The sequence below is a fragment of the Pinus tabuliformis genome, chromosome 4_2, assembly GCF_031772625.1.
Source record: "Pinus tabuliformis cultivar Carrire ecotype Pingquan chromosome 4_2, CPIR1, whole genome shotgun sequence".
Classification (NCBI taxonomy): Eukaryota; Viridiplantae; Streptophyta; class Pinopsida; order Pinales; family Pinaceae; genus Pinus; species Pinus tabuliformis.
In genome coordinates this window covers 32,780,479-32,795,257 of record NC_142304.1, presented here as the reverse complement: position 1 = coordinate 32,795,257, position 14,779 = coordinate 32,780,479, and the positions used below count along the sequence as shown (strand labels likewise).

The window sequence follows — 14,779 nt, the reverse complement described above, 5'->3', positions numbered from 1 at the left end:
CCTGCGCGGTATAAGTACTAGAAGTCCCCTGCATACCATCAATGAGTACGGGATCATGATAATGTGGAATTATGTCCAACTCCTCGTGAAGTTGTCCTACCACGTAGGCCATCCCATGCACTCCAAGAGTATACTCTCGAAGATACCACCCAATCCTGCAGAGATAACGTCTCGCTCACATGAGCTTCTCCTGATATCATCCTACTGACCAACCTTCCATGCTAATGAAGTCCCCCACTCCATCAGTGACTCGCTAAAGCCCAATGGAAGATCTGCATGATCTCCCCCTATAGTAGCCAGCTCATCCCTAAAGGTTATTGAGCTATGAAGAGTTGTAATGCTCAGGTTCCCCGCTAATCTCAGAGTGGTGCCACCATGTTGACGCTACGCTACTCTGACTATGACATACTCCCCATCGTGCGCAGAATGTATCCTCCTCTCTTGGGGCCTAGTGGTGCAAACTTTGTGAAGGCCAGGTTCATCCTGCTCGAGCATCTCCATGATGCCAATATCTACCCCTCCACTGCCAATCTCAACCCTGAGCAAAAACAAGATAAGTTTGCCTCACCATGCAGTGGAGGTCTCAGTGATGCCCCATATGTCAAACCCAAGGTTAACTGGATCATCATCTGCGATGACCCTGCTCATCATAAAGTGGAGTGATCCACCCGCCAATCGGATCCCTGGATTCCCCAACCATACTGGGAGCTCATAACTCCCACTCCTCATGGGATGTCGCTGCGTAGCGTTGCTACCTACTAGAACCCATTTGGCCCTCATCTTTGACCCCTGTATGTATACCATGGGTGGACCCCAAGTACCAAGAGTTTGTCCCATGCATGCCAACCTGCCCTGCTCCTGTCAGACCACGTAATGAAATCTTCTATCCCAACTCCTGATGATACACCTGGATACTGCTCGGAGTCTGGGTGCCCTCTTGTAGACGAAGTCTACCATCCACCATCCCTCAGGCTCCTGTGACACCTCTGATTGTCTCGCCAGAAGTGCATTATGCAGTTCCCTCGCAATCGACTCCCCACGTGTGAGCCCAGAAATGGAACCTATGCTACCTCGACAATAAACCACATCATCCCTAAGCCTGTATCCGTCAGCCCGTGCCTCCACCAAACGTCTCAACTGGAGAGTCATGGGTGGGTAGGTCACCAAGGGTATGATCAAGAGTTTGTAAGGGTGCTAAAGAATACCCCTATGGATGCCCCTCTCTCTACCTCGAATCTGATAATAAACCAGTCGAAGACCCGTCTCTGTTGAACATGGTGTCCTCAGGAGCTCAACCACGTCCTCATCGATCCCGGGTGAGTTTCACCTAACAGTACACCTAATGTCCCTATCCACAAGTCTCATTGGAGGCAACACTCCAAGGAACCGTCGTGTCGCACCATATGCCACTACATAGCACCAAGTACCACCACACTCCTCGACATGCCACTATATGTCACTGCTTATTCCTGTACACCACAGGATATCCCCGGCTACCACTATACCACCCTATATCGTCCTATGCCCTGTTTGTGTCAAGGCACTATTCACTCCCCATGTGTACTCAATGTGATGTAAGACACTCTTACTCCACAACACAATCCAACACACTATGACACACCACCACCATGCATCTCCATGTCCACCTGTAGACCACTTCTCAATGCCAAATGCTCCCACACATCCCTGGATGTGATGGCTTAGAGCTATGTCTCTACGTGTCGACCCACACCTAATCGGTATCATCACCTCCACCGTCACATCACTATGTCTGCCGATGAATGGATCTCTACTCTAAATCCTCCCTAAGGGATCCAAGAAGTGAATCTTCCTATGTGTCAAAAGTGATGCCACCACTACTTTGCTCCTCTGTGTCCTTAGTGCCCCACACAAATGTGAAAGAATCCCCGGCTCCACACAAGGCAATGTCTGGTAGCCTGCGAATGCCACCTCCTTTGACAAACTCCTGCCAGAGTATGTTGATCATCCCGTGATCTCGTGTACAATCGTCATACCAAGAAAACCCAAGGAGTCTGTCCATAAAATAGTTAGCCACTGATGCTGACCAAAACTCCCCTACTGAATATGCACGCTCAACTACTAGATCAATTGTACCATCCAAGTCGTAGTCAACAGGTATATCGAGGAAGTGATAGGTAGCCCCACCCGGATCCCAATGCTAGTCTGGGCTTCCGGTATCCCTAGTGACTGGAAGCTCCTGCTAGGCTACACCCGGGTCCACCACCATCTCCATAGCCCACTCCACCGAGTACCAACTCAGAATCTCTCGCCATCCAATCCCAAGAGAGAGATCGAATGCATGAACTCTCGCACATAGAACAACCCCAACATGTGGATGTTGCACCCTGTGCAACTCCAATTGTCTTATCCCGCTATCCAGGTCAACACATGAGATCTGACTAGGTAGATCTATCTCTCACTCTCTCTCCAATGGGCAAAGGTGACCCAACAGTGTTGCTAGTCCTGTCTATGTATGCCTGAAGAGGGTCGCTTCAACTCTTCAATGTGCCCTCTAACTGTACCATTAGGGAATCCAATTGTTCCCCAATGTGAGCCAACTGGGTCGCTGACTCGGCACAAACCACTCTCATGCCCTCCAACTCCTCGTTTTGCAACAGAATAGCCTCTCGTACTGATGTGGCCTTCCTTTTGAATGCTAGAAGGTTGGCCTGAAACTGATGACACTATTGTGTGCGACCATCATCCAACACCTCTGTATCTCTCGGTGCCTCATCAAGGGTGGATACTTCTCCTGGAACCTCACCCATCTGTTGTGTGCTGCTATCACCCAAAAACTCGGACATGACCTTGGTCACCACCTCAACGGATGGCACTATTGGGTATGCTCTACTCTCTCCACTAAGATGTCAACTAGGACGGTCAAGGAAGTCTCCAACATGGGTGACCTCTGCACCATACTTGGTGTATCTACTTGCTCACCACAATCCTGTGAAGATGGATGCACCCCCATGGGCTGTGCAACTCTAGTGTCTCTTTTGTAAGGAAGAGGATTGATCTAGTCTGGCACCTTCATCAACTAGGTCAAGAATTCGCACATATTAAATCGCCCTTGAGCCATGGGTCATTTATGGTTAACACTGTCACTGTGTATACATGCACAAATCTTCCCTGATCTAGATGGTTGCCCCACAACTGGCCAAGATCATGGCTCTGATACCACTGTAATATTCCTAATGGAAATTTACAAACGTAAACAAAGCAAACATAGTGAAAACACACACATAAGATAAGATCAGAATGCGTGCACCTGGGCTTGCATTAAGGCAAGCTAACAATGCCCAAGTGATTAAATCAGCTGCTCGGACAAAAGTGTGGTTGTCCCCAACCAAACTCTACGTTGTCCCTCTGAAATCTCGATTTTGCACTGCTCGCTGCAAGTGATGGCTGCTAGGGCCTCCTCCGGTGCTCTCCAACAATAACCCACAAAAACCCACGAAGGAATTGGCCAAATGTTTACTTCGGAATTTCAGCCCAATTTCCCCTAGCTGCTCCAGTTGCTGGTTGAGGATCCCTGTTTGACCCCTCAAATCTGCCCAGAAAATTCTGCCAAATTATTTATGGGATCCTCGTCAAAAACCCAGAAAGGGTTTGCTCTAGTTTTGACGCTCCAAAATTGACCCCAAATGCTTGGCCCTCCTCCAAAAGCAGAAAATGTAACCTGCAGCAGATGTTGTGTTTGCTGCTCCACCAAAATGCTGGAAAATCCCCCACAATCCCCTCCAATCCAACTCCAAATAGCCCCAGCTCCTCAAACCCCTTCGCAAGCCACCCCACAAGTTGCCTCAACAAAGGACTGCATAATCCATGGACAAAATGACGCAGGCCCTCCTCCAGGAATTCGAATGGTTGTTGGGTGATGCTTTATGTACCTACAAATCTTTCTCCTGTGCCAGAAAATGGATCAAAGAGTTCCCTAGCAACAATACAACTCCTCATTGTGGCTCTTCTCTCCTCCAATCACTGCGTGGCTCCCTAAACTGCATCCCAGCTAACTCAAAATTTGTGTTACCTGCGTGGTCTTCCTTCCAACTCCCAAAAATAAGTAGAATTTTCCTCCCTAGGGTGGCACTTGTGGTCCACCGAAGAAGAGGGTGAGATTTCTCCTTGGAAACCTCTGGTGCTAAACAACACATGTGACTCAGTTGAACAGCTTAAGCAACCAAGTGTAAAATGTCAAATGATCAAAAGTGCTATATGCTGCCTTCAACCCCCTATTTATAATTGTTGCCTCTTGTTTCCTTGTGGGTTTCTTAGCCAACTAATTTGTCCCCCTTCCCACATAATTGACTTTTCCTCCAAGGGGTGTGTATTCCATGAGGAGTGGCCCTCACATTCCACTAAGGTTGCAATTTTGGATTTCTCCTAAGTCCCATGTACCCAAAATGTCTCCAATGCCCAGATTACAAAATTGTGCTAGGCTTAGCGCTTCCCCAATAAACTCCATTAATCCCATTAAATGAAAAATCAAAATTGGAGATATTACATAAAAACACAGCATATTTAACAGAATTCCCAATTGCTTCACATCTAAGCATAAGCAAAAAATGACTACCAACTATGAACCTACTTATTTCAGCAAAACTGTCTGGACAGAAACATAACTATTCTTATTCCTATGGTAATATGTTTTAGCTCAGATGGTTGGGAGGAACAATTGTTATCCTCCCCCACTTGGGTTCAATTCCTGCATGTGATGTGTTGAGCTCATAATGAGTACTTTTGTGATGCCTTTGAGCCTTGTTGCCTGAGCAGTCCCTCGAGGACCAAAACATGTATATAGAATATGGAATATAAAGATATTTCTCATGAAAAAAATATATATATTCCTATTCCTACTAAGAAATTTATTTAGTTTCAAATTATTTATTAGTAAAAAGAAACACAATATGATCAACTTTTCAGAAAAGACAACTTCGTCAGTAAATTAATACAACCAAGATATGTAGTTGAATTGGGAAAATCCCCTTACCTTTTTGTTCCATAGCATAAGAAGTACAACAAATCTGCATGTAGGTCTGCTTTACCAGAGTTCTTGATGCTCAATAATATAAGGTCATCCCTTTGATAACTGTCAGGCATGGTATTAATGACCTCCTACCAGAAGCAAGCATTTAGTTTAAATAACTAAAATGTTTGATTATGATATATAACATAGAGTACACATCTGATACTGCTATAATTAGAATCCTATTTAAAAGTGGACATTCTGTATATTTTATAAAACACAATAGGATGCTGACAATAGTTCCATCTTTCTGTATGTTAAGATGCATCCATCTTTGAGACAAAATTAGTCTAAGAAAAACAAAGAATGGATCAAGACGCACAGGCAAGCTTGCTAAAAAGAATCTATAATTACATGAAGCTGTATCTGATTGTAACAATGTTCTTACTACTATGACAACAAAAAATACAACCAACCAACCATTGCTCCTATTGAAATAGACATCACTGACACTGCCCACAATAAATTGAGATGGACAGGAAAAGGGATAGGTTGTGTTATATTCCCCTCCAAATTTTAAACACTTCCTAATCCACAGTGAATATCAATTAGAGATGTGCTAGACATCAGAAAATATAAACTGTGAACTAGCATAGGGATTCTTTCTAACAAGGAAGTCACATGTATTTTATTTCTGATCAATAAGCTAATAGGGACTTGAAACTCCAACCATTTAAGGTTCTATGTCCAGTTCATAGAAGAATCTAAGCAGATTGCAATACAAACTAAGACAGAATAGTTTGTTTGGGAAGTTAGTGGACCTTGCTCAACAAGCAATCAAAGGGCCAACGTCAAAACCTGTATCTAGATGAAAAATTATTCTGGATGTCACCAATAATCTAAGCAAGAAAGCTAAAGCTGCAATAGAAAACACCCTATATTGGCTTGTGTCATTGCCCCTTGTTAATTGGACGCCTTTGGCAGATTTGCCAGCCTCCCTGAGATGTCAGGAGCTGAATCCTAATATTAATCAGAGGTTAACCAGCATGTCCCTTGTTTTTCACATTCAGGGTTTCCAGGTACTTGACTCACTTCCTCTTTCTGACCATGCCTATCCAGCTTTTACACTTTTTATTCCCAGCCTTACTTCCTGCTCTTCCTCCTCCTACACTCACATTCCTCCCCAACATATCTCTTTCATAATCGATTACTCTTTGTATTTAAGACAGTTTCTAATTTTTCATGAATAGAGATCCACACCCTCCCAAAGTGTTCATGGTTGTCCCTACTGATGTGCACATATTGATGTAACAGTATCGAGCCCCTACATCAATGTTATGTTCACCCCATGGCCACATCCATGTTCTTGCCATGCTCCACCTCCCCACCTATGAGCTCTCCTCTCCCCGTCACTTTGACCCTATTCTAGCCCTTTCCTCACTCTCCTGACTCCCCCAGGTACCTTTCCTTCTCTGCCTCATCCCAATACCTCTCTCCTCCATTTCCTTTCTCCCCCTGGCCCCATCCTCCCCTCTTACCTGTTCATCCCCCCATCATAACCCTGGCCTCATCCTCCTTACTCTTCGCCCCAATGCCCTCCCCTCTCAATGATGTTGCTCTACTCTATACCCACCACCTTCCCTCTACTACCTATTTCCCAACACGCCAAAATTCACAACTCCCTTTATACTTGCAACCTCTCAAGGACCCATCCTCTCCATTATTTATCCTACCCATGAACAAACATATCTAGAGGCTTTCACAACATAAGTTCAGCTTTTAATTATGAGATTGGAAATGATAGAATCAAGGCCTGAGAGAATGAAATTGACAAAATTCAAATTACAAGAATAGATCCATAGCCTCAAAAATAGGGTTTCGAAAAGGCCATCCAAGAACCTCATTCTCAAGTAACTGGTCTGAACCAAAATGCAAGAAATTTTCCAACGACCTAATGATGCAATTAATGCAGAAATTCAAGACCTCAAAAACAAACAAGAGGAATTCCACTCTCAATCAAAAAACTTTAAATAAGAAATGTCGACTCAGCTCAATTTTTTATGCAAGTTGTTCAAGGGAGGGATAAAGCCCCCCATCTTATGATAGTTAAGGAGATTATGCAGGCCAAGCTTAGCGGGAAGCATACTAGGTGGCCTAGAAGCTGACCATAAAGGTGATGGGGCTCCCATTATCTTTGACTTCCACTCATATGGGTTTATTTTCTCTAGGATACTTTGGACCTCCGAAATATCAACCTAGAGAGACATTGGTTTAGTTAGGACTCTACTCTCTTCCTTGACTTTAAATCCTTGAGAAAATGTTTGTGAGCGCTTCAAGTGGAGCAACCACTCTTCTCCCAAAAGATTTCCTAAACAAGGACCTCACAAAATGACGAGTTACAGATATTAAGAGCTCTAAGGAAGAGGTTGCAATAACACAACATGTAAGCAAAAGGTCAATCATTACAGAACTTGGAGTTGTCACTTAGGATTTTCTCCTGTGGTGAACACCCACTAGTTTTCCAAATTATGAGCCAAGCCGGATGGGCTATGAATCTTGGAGACTTCATTCAAGTGTTGGAATTGCAATTGTGCCTTCTAGTCTTCCCTGGGATCACTTTATGACGCACTTAGATCATCAAATATGACTACGACCCATGTGAATCCCGTCAAAACTAACTTGAACTATCCAGTTTCTCACTACATATCAATCTGTAAATAGAAGACCTAGAGCTCAAGAGCTGTTCTAAGATCTAGAGGAGTGGCTTGTATGCTTCAAAATTCCATTAAGGAAAAGTTATAGTGGTGGCTTCAAATTTGGGAGGAATCCATAACTGGTGGACAGCGAAAAGGCGGAGATGAGAAGAACCTTGCTCTTGTTGGGTAAGAAAAGAAGGGCAAGGGTGAAGCCAAGTAGAACCGAAGTGAAGGAGCACCTTCACAAGGGAAGAATGTTAATTTTAGGCCTATATTGTTCTCTGTTGTAGATAATTGTGTTTATCAACATTTTCACATTATATTCACCCCATAACATTATAGCATCATTAACAATTATGTAGAGAGAACAACAATGCAGTGGAACAGTAAACAACAAAAGAAAATCATACACAATAGAGACACCGAGATTTAGGTAAGAGACTAAGGCAAAACCCCACAAGGGGGAAAACCCAACTAGATTCTTCTTCTATTAGATATTCATCAATGGTTCAGCTGAGATACAAAGTACAATGAGAATGAGATACATCAAGCCTCCTAGGGCCAACCCAAGTCAGTTCACAACTGCATTCGTGAACTGAACAAAACAAGTCCAAGAGGGTTGCTTATCATATCATCATCATGTTGCCAATGTCATCAAGGTCACTGCCAAACATATATAGATCATTGTCCTATATCAAATTCATATACACTATACCAAGAGCACTGTCATGTATGCACTACCATATAGGGTTATAGTCAAACATCAAGGTCATCATTGACAAATTCAATGCATATATCTAAATCATTGTTATGTGTATACATAAGGTTATTTTATCATATTGTCGACATTTCCATACTAATATTATGTAGGAGCATAACTAAGTCATATACCACTATCTCATTGTAGTGCAAATGACAGTCTTTACGTCAAAGGGTCATTGTTGACATAGTATAGTGCGAGCTTATGCCAAATACACATTACATATCATTGATGCGAGCCATACCTCAGAGTATACGATGGACACAAAATATTTAGAACCATGATGCCACTGCAACAAACCAGAGTATGCGATTCTTAGAAAACGAGTCATTGTAATTAGTGATACTATGAACCACGATGCCACTATGTGTATATGTTGATGCCATTGTGCGTGTTGCAAACCAGAGTCCAGAGTATGCGATCCTTTAGAAAAACAAGTCATTGTTGTAGCGAACCCCAAATGATAATTACATGCCACAGAGAACCGATAGAATGAGCCACAGAGAAACAATGTTATTGTTGCAGAGAAGTAGTGTCACACAGAGTCCCATCATTGCTTTTGAGTGTGATGCCACGATGTCGTTGTTACAAAGATTACAGTGTTCCGATGTTACACAGAGATACAGAGAGTGACGCCATTGGGGGATAGCAAGATAATGAATCACTGTACATGACGCGAGCCACGTATAAAAGCCATCCAAAGATATGTGCCATAGAATTTTATGCGAGCCTTAGATTGATATGCGTGCCACAAATAATTAAGATATGAATCATAGATTATATATGCAACTTAAAATGTGATGCTTGTATATCATGTCACACAGTGTATGAGTGAGCCTTAAGCCAAAGAGATTTACCAAGCCACTAGCCACAAAAATGCAAGACATCTTAACTTGTAATGTGAGCACAGAGAAGTATAATACAAGCCACTACATATCATATCTCTCTCAAATACGATACCCCGAATGAGTCATAAAATATTTTATTTATACAATTCGATGGGGTGCCTTTTGGTGGCAACGAAACCCTTGCATTTTGAGTGAGGCCGACCTTGGACGGAGAATACAAAATATAAATTTCCTTTTAAATATATTTTCTTTAATAAATGTTTGCACAAATTTGTGATACATCAAATAATATTTCTTTTATCTAATATTAATTCTTCCTTGGGGCAATGAAGATTTCTCTTTGGGGTAGATGGGAAATTCATCCCATAGCTGCCCCAAAATTCAACAAAGAAATACATGAGCAAAGTCAAAGTATGTTATAAGTTCATTCATTATGTTAGCTAGTGCTCAAACAAGAAGAAAGGCAAGGGGAAGATAGCAACAGTTGCATCTGCACAAATGGATGAGCTAGATGGAAAATTCGAGAAGGAATTTGCTCTAGTATCATGTCTTTCTGGCACCATTACAAGAGGGGTGTGGTTTGTGAACAATGAAGCATCTCGTCACATGATGGGATCTCATGATATCTTCACCAATATGGCCAAGGAGCACAAAGATCGATATGTGGAGCTTCGTGACAACACTAGATATGCAATAGATGGCATTGGTAGCATACAATTTCAGTTAGGCTCAAGGAATCTTGTGGAGGTGAAGGAGGTGATATATGTACATGAATTGGAGAAGAATTAACTCTCATTTTTGGCCATGGATGACAGAGGACTTGAGGTCAGTTTCACGGAAGGTGAGGTAGTTGTCAGACTAAAAGGGGTTGATTGTAGCATGAAGGGAGTTATAAGTAGTAGGGAGAATAACTTGTATCTATTGAGCGGACAGCCAGTGAAAAGCCTAGTACACAGTAATGACAGCTAGAGTGAGATTTGGCACAGGAGGATGGGACATCGCTACAAGGCTCTACCACCATTACTAGAGATGGTACTGGTTTTCTGAAGTTCAGTATGGAGCATGATGGTGTGTGTAAGTGATATGCGCTTAGCAAGCAAGCCAAGGCAACATTTCCTCGCAATGAGACAAGGTCCAAGGTTGTATTGGATTTGGTGCAATCTAACATCTATGGTCCTATGTCAGTGGAGTCTATCTCGGGAGAAATTATTTTGTAACATTCATAAATGGCTATTCCAAGAGGACATGGATTTACTTCTTGAAGGCTAAGAATGAGGTCTTCAATCGGTTCCAAAAGTTCAAATCTCGTGGAAAACTAAAAAGGAAGAAGATCAAGGTCCTAAGATCAGACAATGGGGGTGAGTATACCTCAAACGAGTTTAAGGATTTCTGTAAGGAATCAGGGATCAAGAAAGAGCTGACAGTGCCCTACAATCCACAACAACATGGAGTGGCAGAGAGGAAGAACAAGAGTATCATCGAAGTAGCCAAGTTCATGATCCATGATCAGGATTTGCCTATGTTCTTATGGGTGGAGGCATGTAATACGGCTATATACCTATGGAACAAGAGTCCTCAAAAGGCAGTGGAGGACATGACTCCTAAGAAAGCTTTTATAGAAGTGAAACCGAAGGTGAGCCACCTTCGTATATTTGGTAGTCTAGCGTATGTCCACATTCCGCCATAGAGAAGGACTAAATTGGAGCCCTTATCAGAGGGGCAATTTTATTGGATACAATGAAACATCAAAGGCCTATAGGGTCTACATTCCAAGACAGAGGAAGGTAGTGATCAAGAGGAACATCAAATTTGACAAGCTTAGGACCTTTAGGAGGTCACGCGGGACAGATCCAGTAGTGGCAGAGGATCAAGAGCGAGAGGCTCTGAAGGTTGAGCAGGGAACAACAGCACCAACAGCAAGGGCACAACCTTTAGATCAAGGAGCATGATGTTCCATTCAGCTCTATCAGGAGGAGGTTGATATGGGTTGAATAGACATTGAGAGATGTTGAGGAACATGTGGAGACTCCTAGCAGCACTTTCAAAGAGAATAGACCACCAACCAGGTTTTCCAATTATTTGTCCTTAAAGAGAAGCATTAGTGAGCTCGAGCCTTCTACATTTGAGGGTGTAGCAGACCAGCAGGTTTGGAGGGACATCATCGTTGAAGTGTATAGTTCCAGCACAAGGAACAATGTGTGGGAGATAGTACCGAGGCCTGAGGGGAAGTCAGTTGTCACTTCTCGATGGATCTAAAAGATCAAGCATGCAACAAATGGCAATGTTGAGAAGCACAAAACAAGGTCTGTGGCGAGAAGGTTCTCCCAAAAGGGGGGAATGGACTATGAGGAAACATTTTCCCCTGTGGTCAGATATGTATCTATCAAGGTGGTCATCTTTATTGCTTCAGAGATGGAGTGGAGAATATATCAGATGGATGTGAAGACTACCTTCCTTAAAGGGGTGATTGAGGAAGAGACGTATATTGAGCAACCTAAAGGCCTTGAGGTGCATGGGAGGGAGTCCCATGTATGCAGATTAAAGAAAGTTTTATAAGGCCTTAAGCAGGCACCTTGTGCATCGTATTTCAAGGTTGATGGGTCCCTACTTGGATTGGGCTTCACCAAGAGTGAGGCGGACTCAAACTTGTACGATGTACTTGTTGATGGTGAGCCACTCATCTTGGTCCTCTACATTGACAAGCTCTTCTTAATTGGGATGTGCAAGGAGGGCATTACTTCAGAGTTTGAGATGAAGGACATTGGTTTGATGCATTACTTCTTGGGATTAGTGTTGAAAATTAGCAGCTCAGAAACGAATTTCCTTATCTAAAATCTCATTTCTGACAATTCTAGAGTGACTTTCTAAAAACAAAAAGTCATGTTTAGCATCTCAAGTATGACTTTCCAAAACTAGTAAATCACATTGCATCAATTGGTAATCAAGTATAGTTGATGGAAGTTTACTTATCATTAATCAACCATAATAGTTCAATCTCAACTTAATCATCAATATTATTACTATTATCCTTTATGATACTATTATATTATTATTAAAAGGAAATTCATGTCTCTCAATCATGGCTTTCAATCATGGCACTCAATCATGTCATATGTAACTCCCCTCAATTAACGCATATGTTACTCACTCTCACTTAATGGATACATTACACTCTCTCTTACGCACTCATTAAAGCATGTCATAAAAGATTCCTCTTATGCACTCTTTAATGCATATGTTACATTCCCTCCTTAATGGCATGAGTTACAAAGGCATGTGTACCTCCTTAATGGCATAAGTTACAAAGGCATGTGTACCACCATAAATGGCATACGTAACTCCTCAAGGCATGCGTATTTCTCCTCTATGACCAAAATTTGTTGCCCCTCCTATATATGTATCTCATATCATCTCATTCTCACTACTTGTGCATTGTGAAAGAAGAATTCAAACTTGAGAGAGAGAGTTGGAGAAATTTGAAGAAGATTGTGAGAGAGAGACTTGGAGAATAAGAGCAGGACTTGGTGAGTCAAGGTCGATCCAGTGTTTCAATGTTTCAGTGTTGATTCAGTCGAAGGAAAGGTTGATTCAGTGTTTGCATTTGTTGCTGCTACCAGTGATCTTTATGCTACAATGTCATGTCCCTTCCCAAAAGAATTTGTAACAAGTTTTGTCTCTCCACAATTTTGTACAAATTTTGCTAAGGAAAAGGACCCAAGCAGTTTCGACTTAGGAACTTAGGAGAAATATGGCCAGATTATTTTTCTAGTGGAAGGTGGGGGCCACCCACATGGGAAAGCGTATTGGGCAATTCGAATTGCCTTGGAGGGAATTCGTATGGCTATTGGAGGGGCCCACATGAGGCAAAGGGAGGCCCACGAAGTCATAAGGAGGAAGAGCTCCTCACTTGGGGATCATTCATTCTTGCATATCGAAAATCACTTGATTGTTTTCTTGAGCTGCTTAGCTGAGTCAACTGGTTGCTTAGCCACGAATCTCTCAAGATGAGATTCAACCTTACCTTTAGGGGACTTCAAGTGCCACCCTAGGAAGGTAGTTTCATAGCATCTTGAGGAGCACCAGGGAGTATCCATAGCCAGCACATTCAGCCACCATCCAGCAATGCGTATTTCTGGGCCAATGAAGAAGGGAACACGCAGTTGTGGACAGAGCTTCATTGGGCCAGCACTAGCCAGAGGAACCAGGAGAGTTGAAGGACATTAGGAGGTCAGCACTTGGGAGGAGTTTTGGAGCAGGTGGGTGCAGCAAACAGGCAGTTTGAAATCCAACCTTGGAGGACAGCGCAGAGGGCCAGCCTGGGCATCACGCGAGTCTTGAGAGAAAGAGTCACAGCACTGGAATCACAGTTGGGAAGGAAGGAAATTCATAGGAGGTCTCATCCCTGTGATTTGGAGTAGTTTTGGAGAGCTTTCCCAGCGTCATTCAAGCAGGCTGAGTTTGCCAGTTTCAGTAGAGGACGGGATCCTTGGGGGTTGAATTTCAGAAATCTAAACCAGGCCAAACCCTTCTTGGGTTTTGGTGTGTGTTTGCTGAGGATCCGGAAACTGATGTTTTAGAATTTTTTTAGCACGAGAAGCAGTGATTCTAGCGTTTTTGTTCCAGCAGACAATGCAATTTCTGGGCAGCACAAATCAATTCTAGTGCAGTAGTTGGGCAGCCTTTAGATCAACATTTGCTCACCTAGGTTTTGTCACGCTTGTCCTTAGAGACAAGCCTAGGTGCATCATTCCATTCACTATTGTATTTTCCCTTGATGATTTAATGAAATGGCTCAGCATTTCTCTATTTCCAGCGTTTTCATGGGTGTCTGATGTGTATTTCGCATTTCTGGTTGTTGGATTGTTTGCTTGCTTTGTTTATCACTTAATTTCCTATTTAGGAACATTACAGTGGTATCAGAGCCTAGGTCTTGGCTCAGTTGTGGGGAGTTTCTCCTATGAGAGAAGGGGACCAGCAAAATATTACATACACGAGGCAGAGGTACCGAAGCAGAGCAAGAGAACTGGATAACACTCGAGACACGAACGATAGGGGGAAGGCAGTAGTAGTAGAGGAAGATATGGGAAAGTGCAAGAGCAGGGAGGAGATGGATTTTGATAGCCTCTTGAAGGCTTTGAATGATCTAGCAAAGGGGCATAAGGAAATGCTAGAGGAGATTAAAATCCAGAACCGAGAGAGAATCACCCCTAGGGGATACTTATTTGGGGAAACTTCTGGGGCCTCTCAACAATTCGATCACCCTTCACCTGTAGCACAACCTCCATTAGCGAGTGGGCCAACTCGAGCCACACTTCCCTCTTTCATGTTTATGGCACAAGTTGAACCAACAAGGACTGAAGACCCTTCACAAATTGGAGAACACTTTAGAGAATGACAGTCCATGAATGCAGACTTCAGGGAAGCACTCTCTTTCATAGATTTCTGATAGCTCAAGAAAAATGAGAAGAGCAAGGGATATGGAGGAGAA

General features: G+C 42.8%; 1 protein-coding gene across 6 annotated transcripts in view; it reads right to left on the bottom strand.

Annotated features, from left to right (window-relative positions):
- LOC149168193 (phosphoglycolate phosphatase) overlaps positions 1-14,779 on the bottom strand; it is a 242,752-nt gene that overhangs the window by 53,074 nt on the left and 174,899 nt on the right. For all 6 annotated transcript variants that reach the window (XM_089428158.1, XM_089428157.1, XM_089428161.1 and 3 more), the window contains one exon: positions 5,012-5,136. In XM_089428158.1, the coding sequence (XP_089284284.1) occupies positions 5,012-5,136 (125 nt within the window). The remainder of the gene's footprint in view (positions 1-5,011; positions 5,137-14,779) is intronic.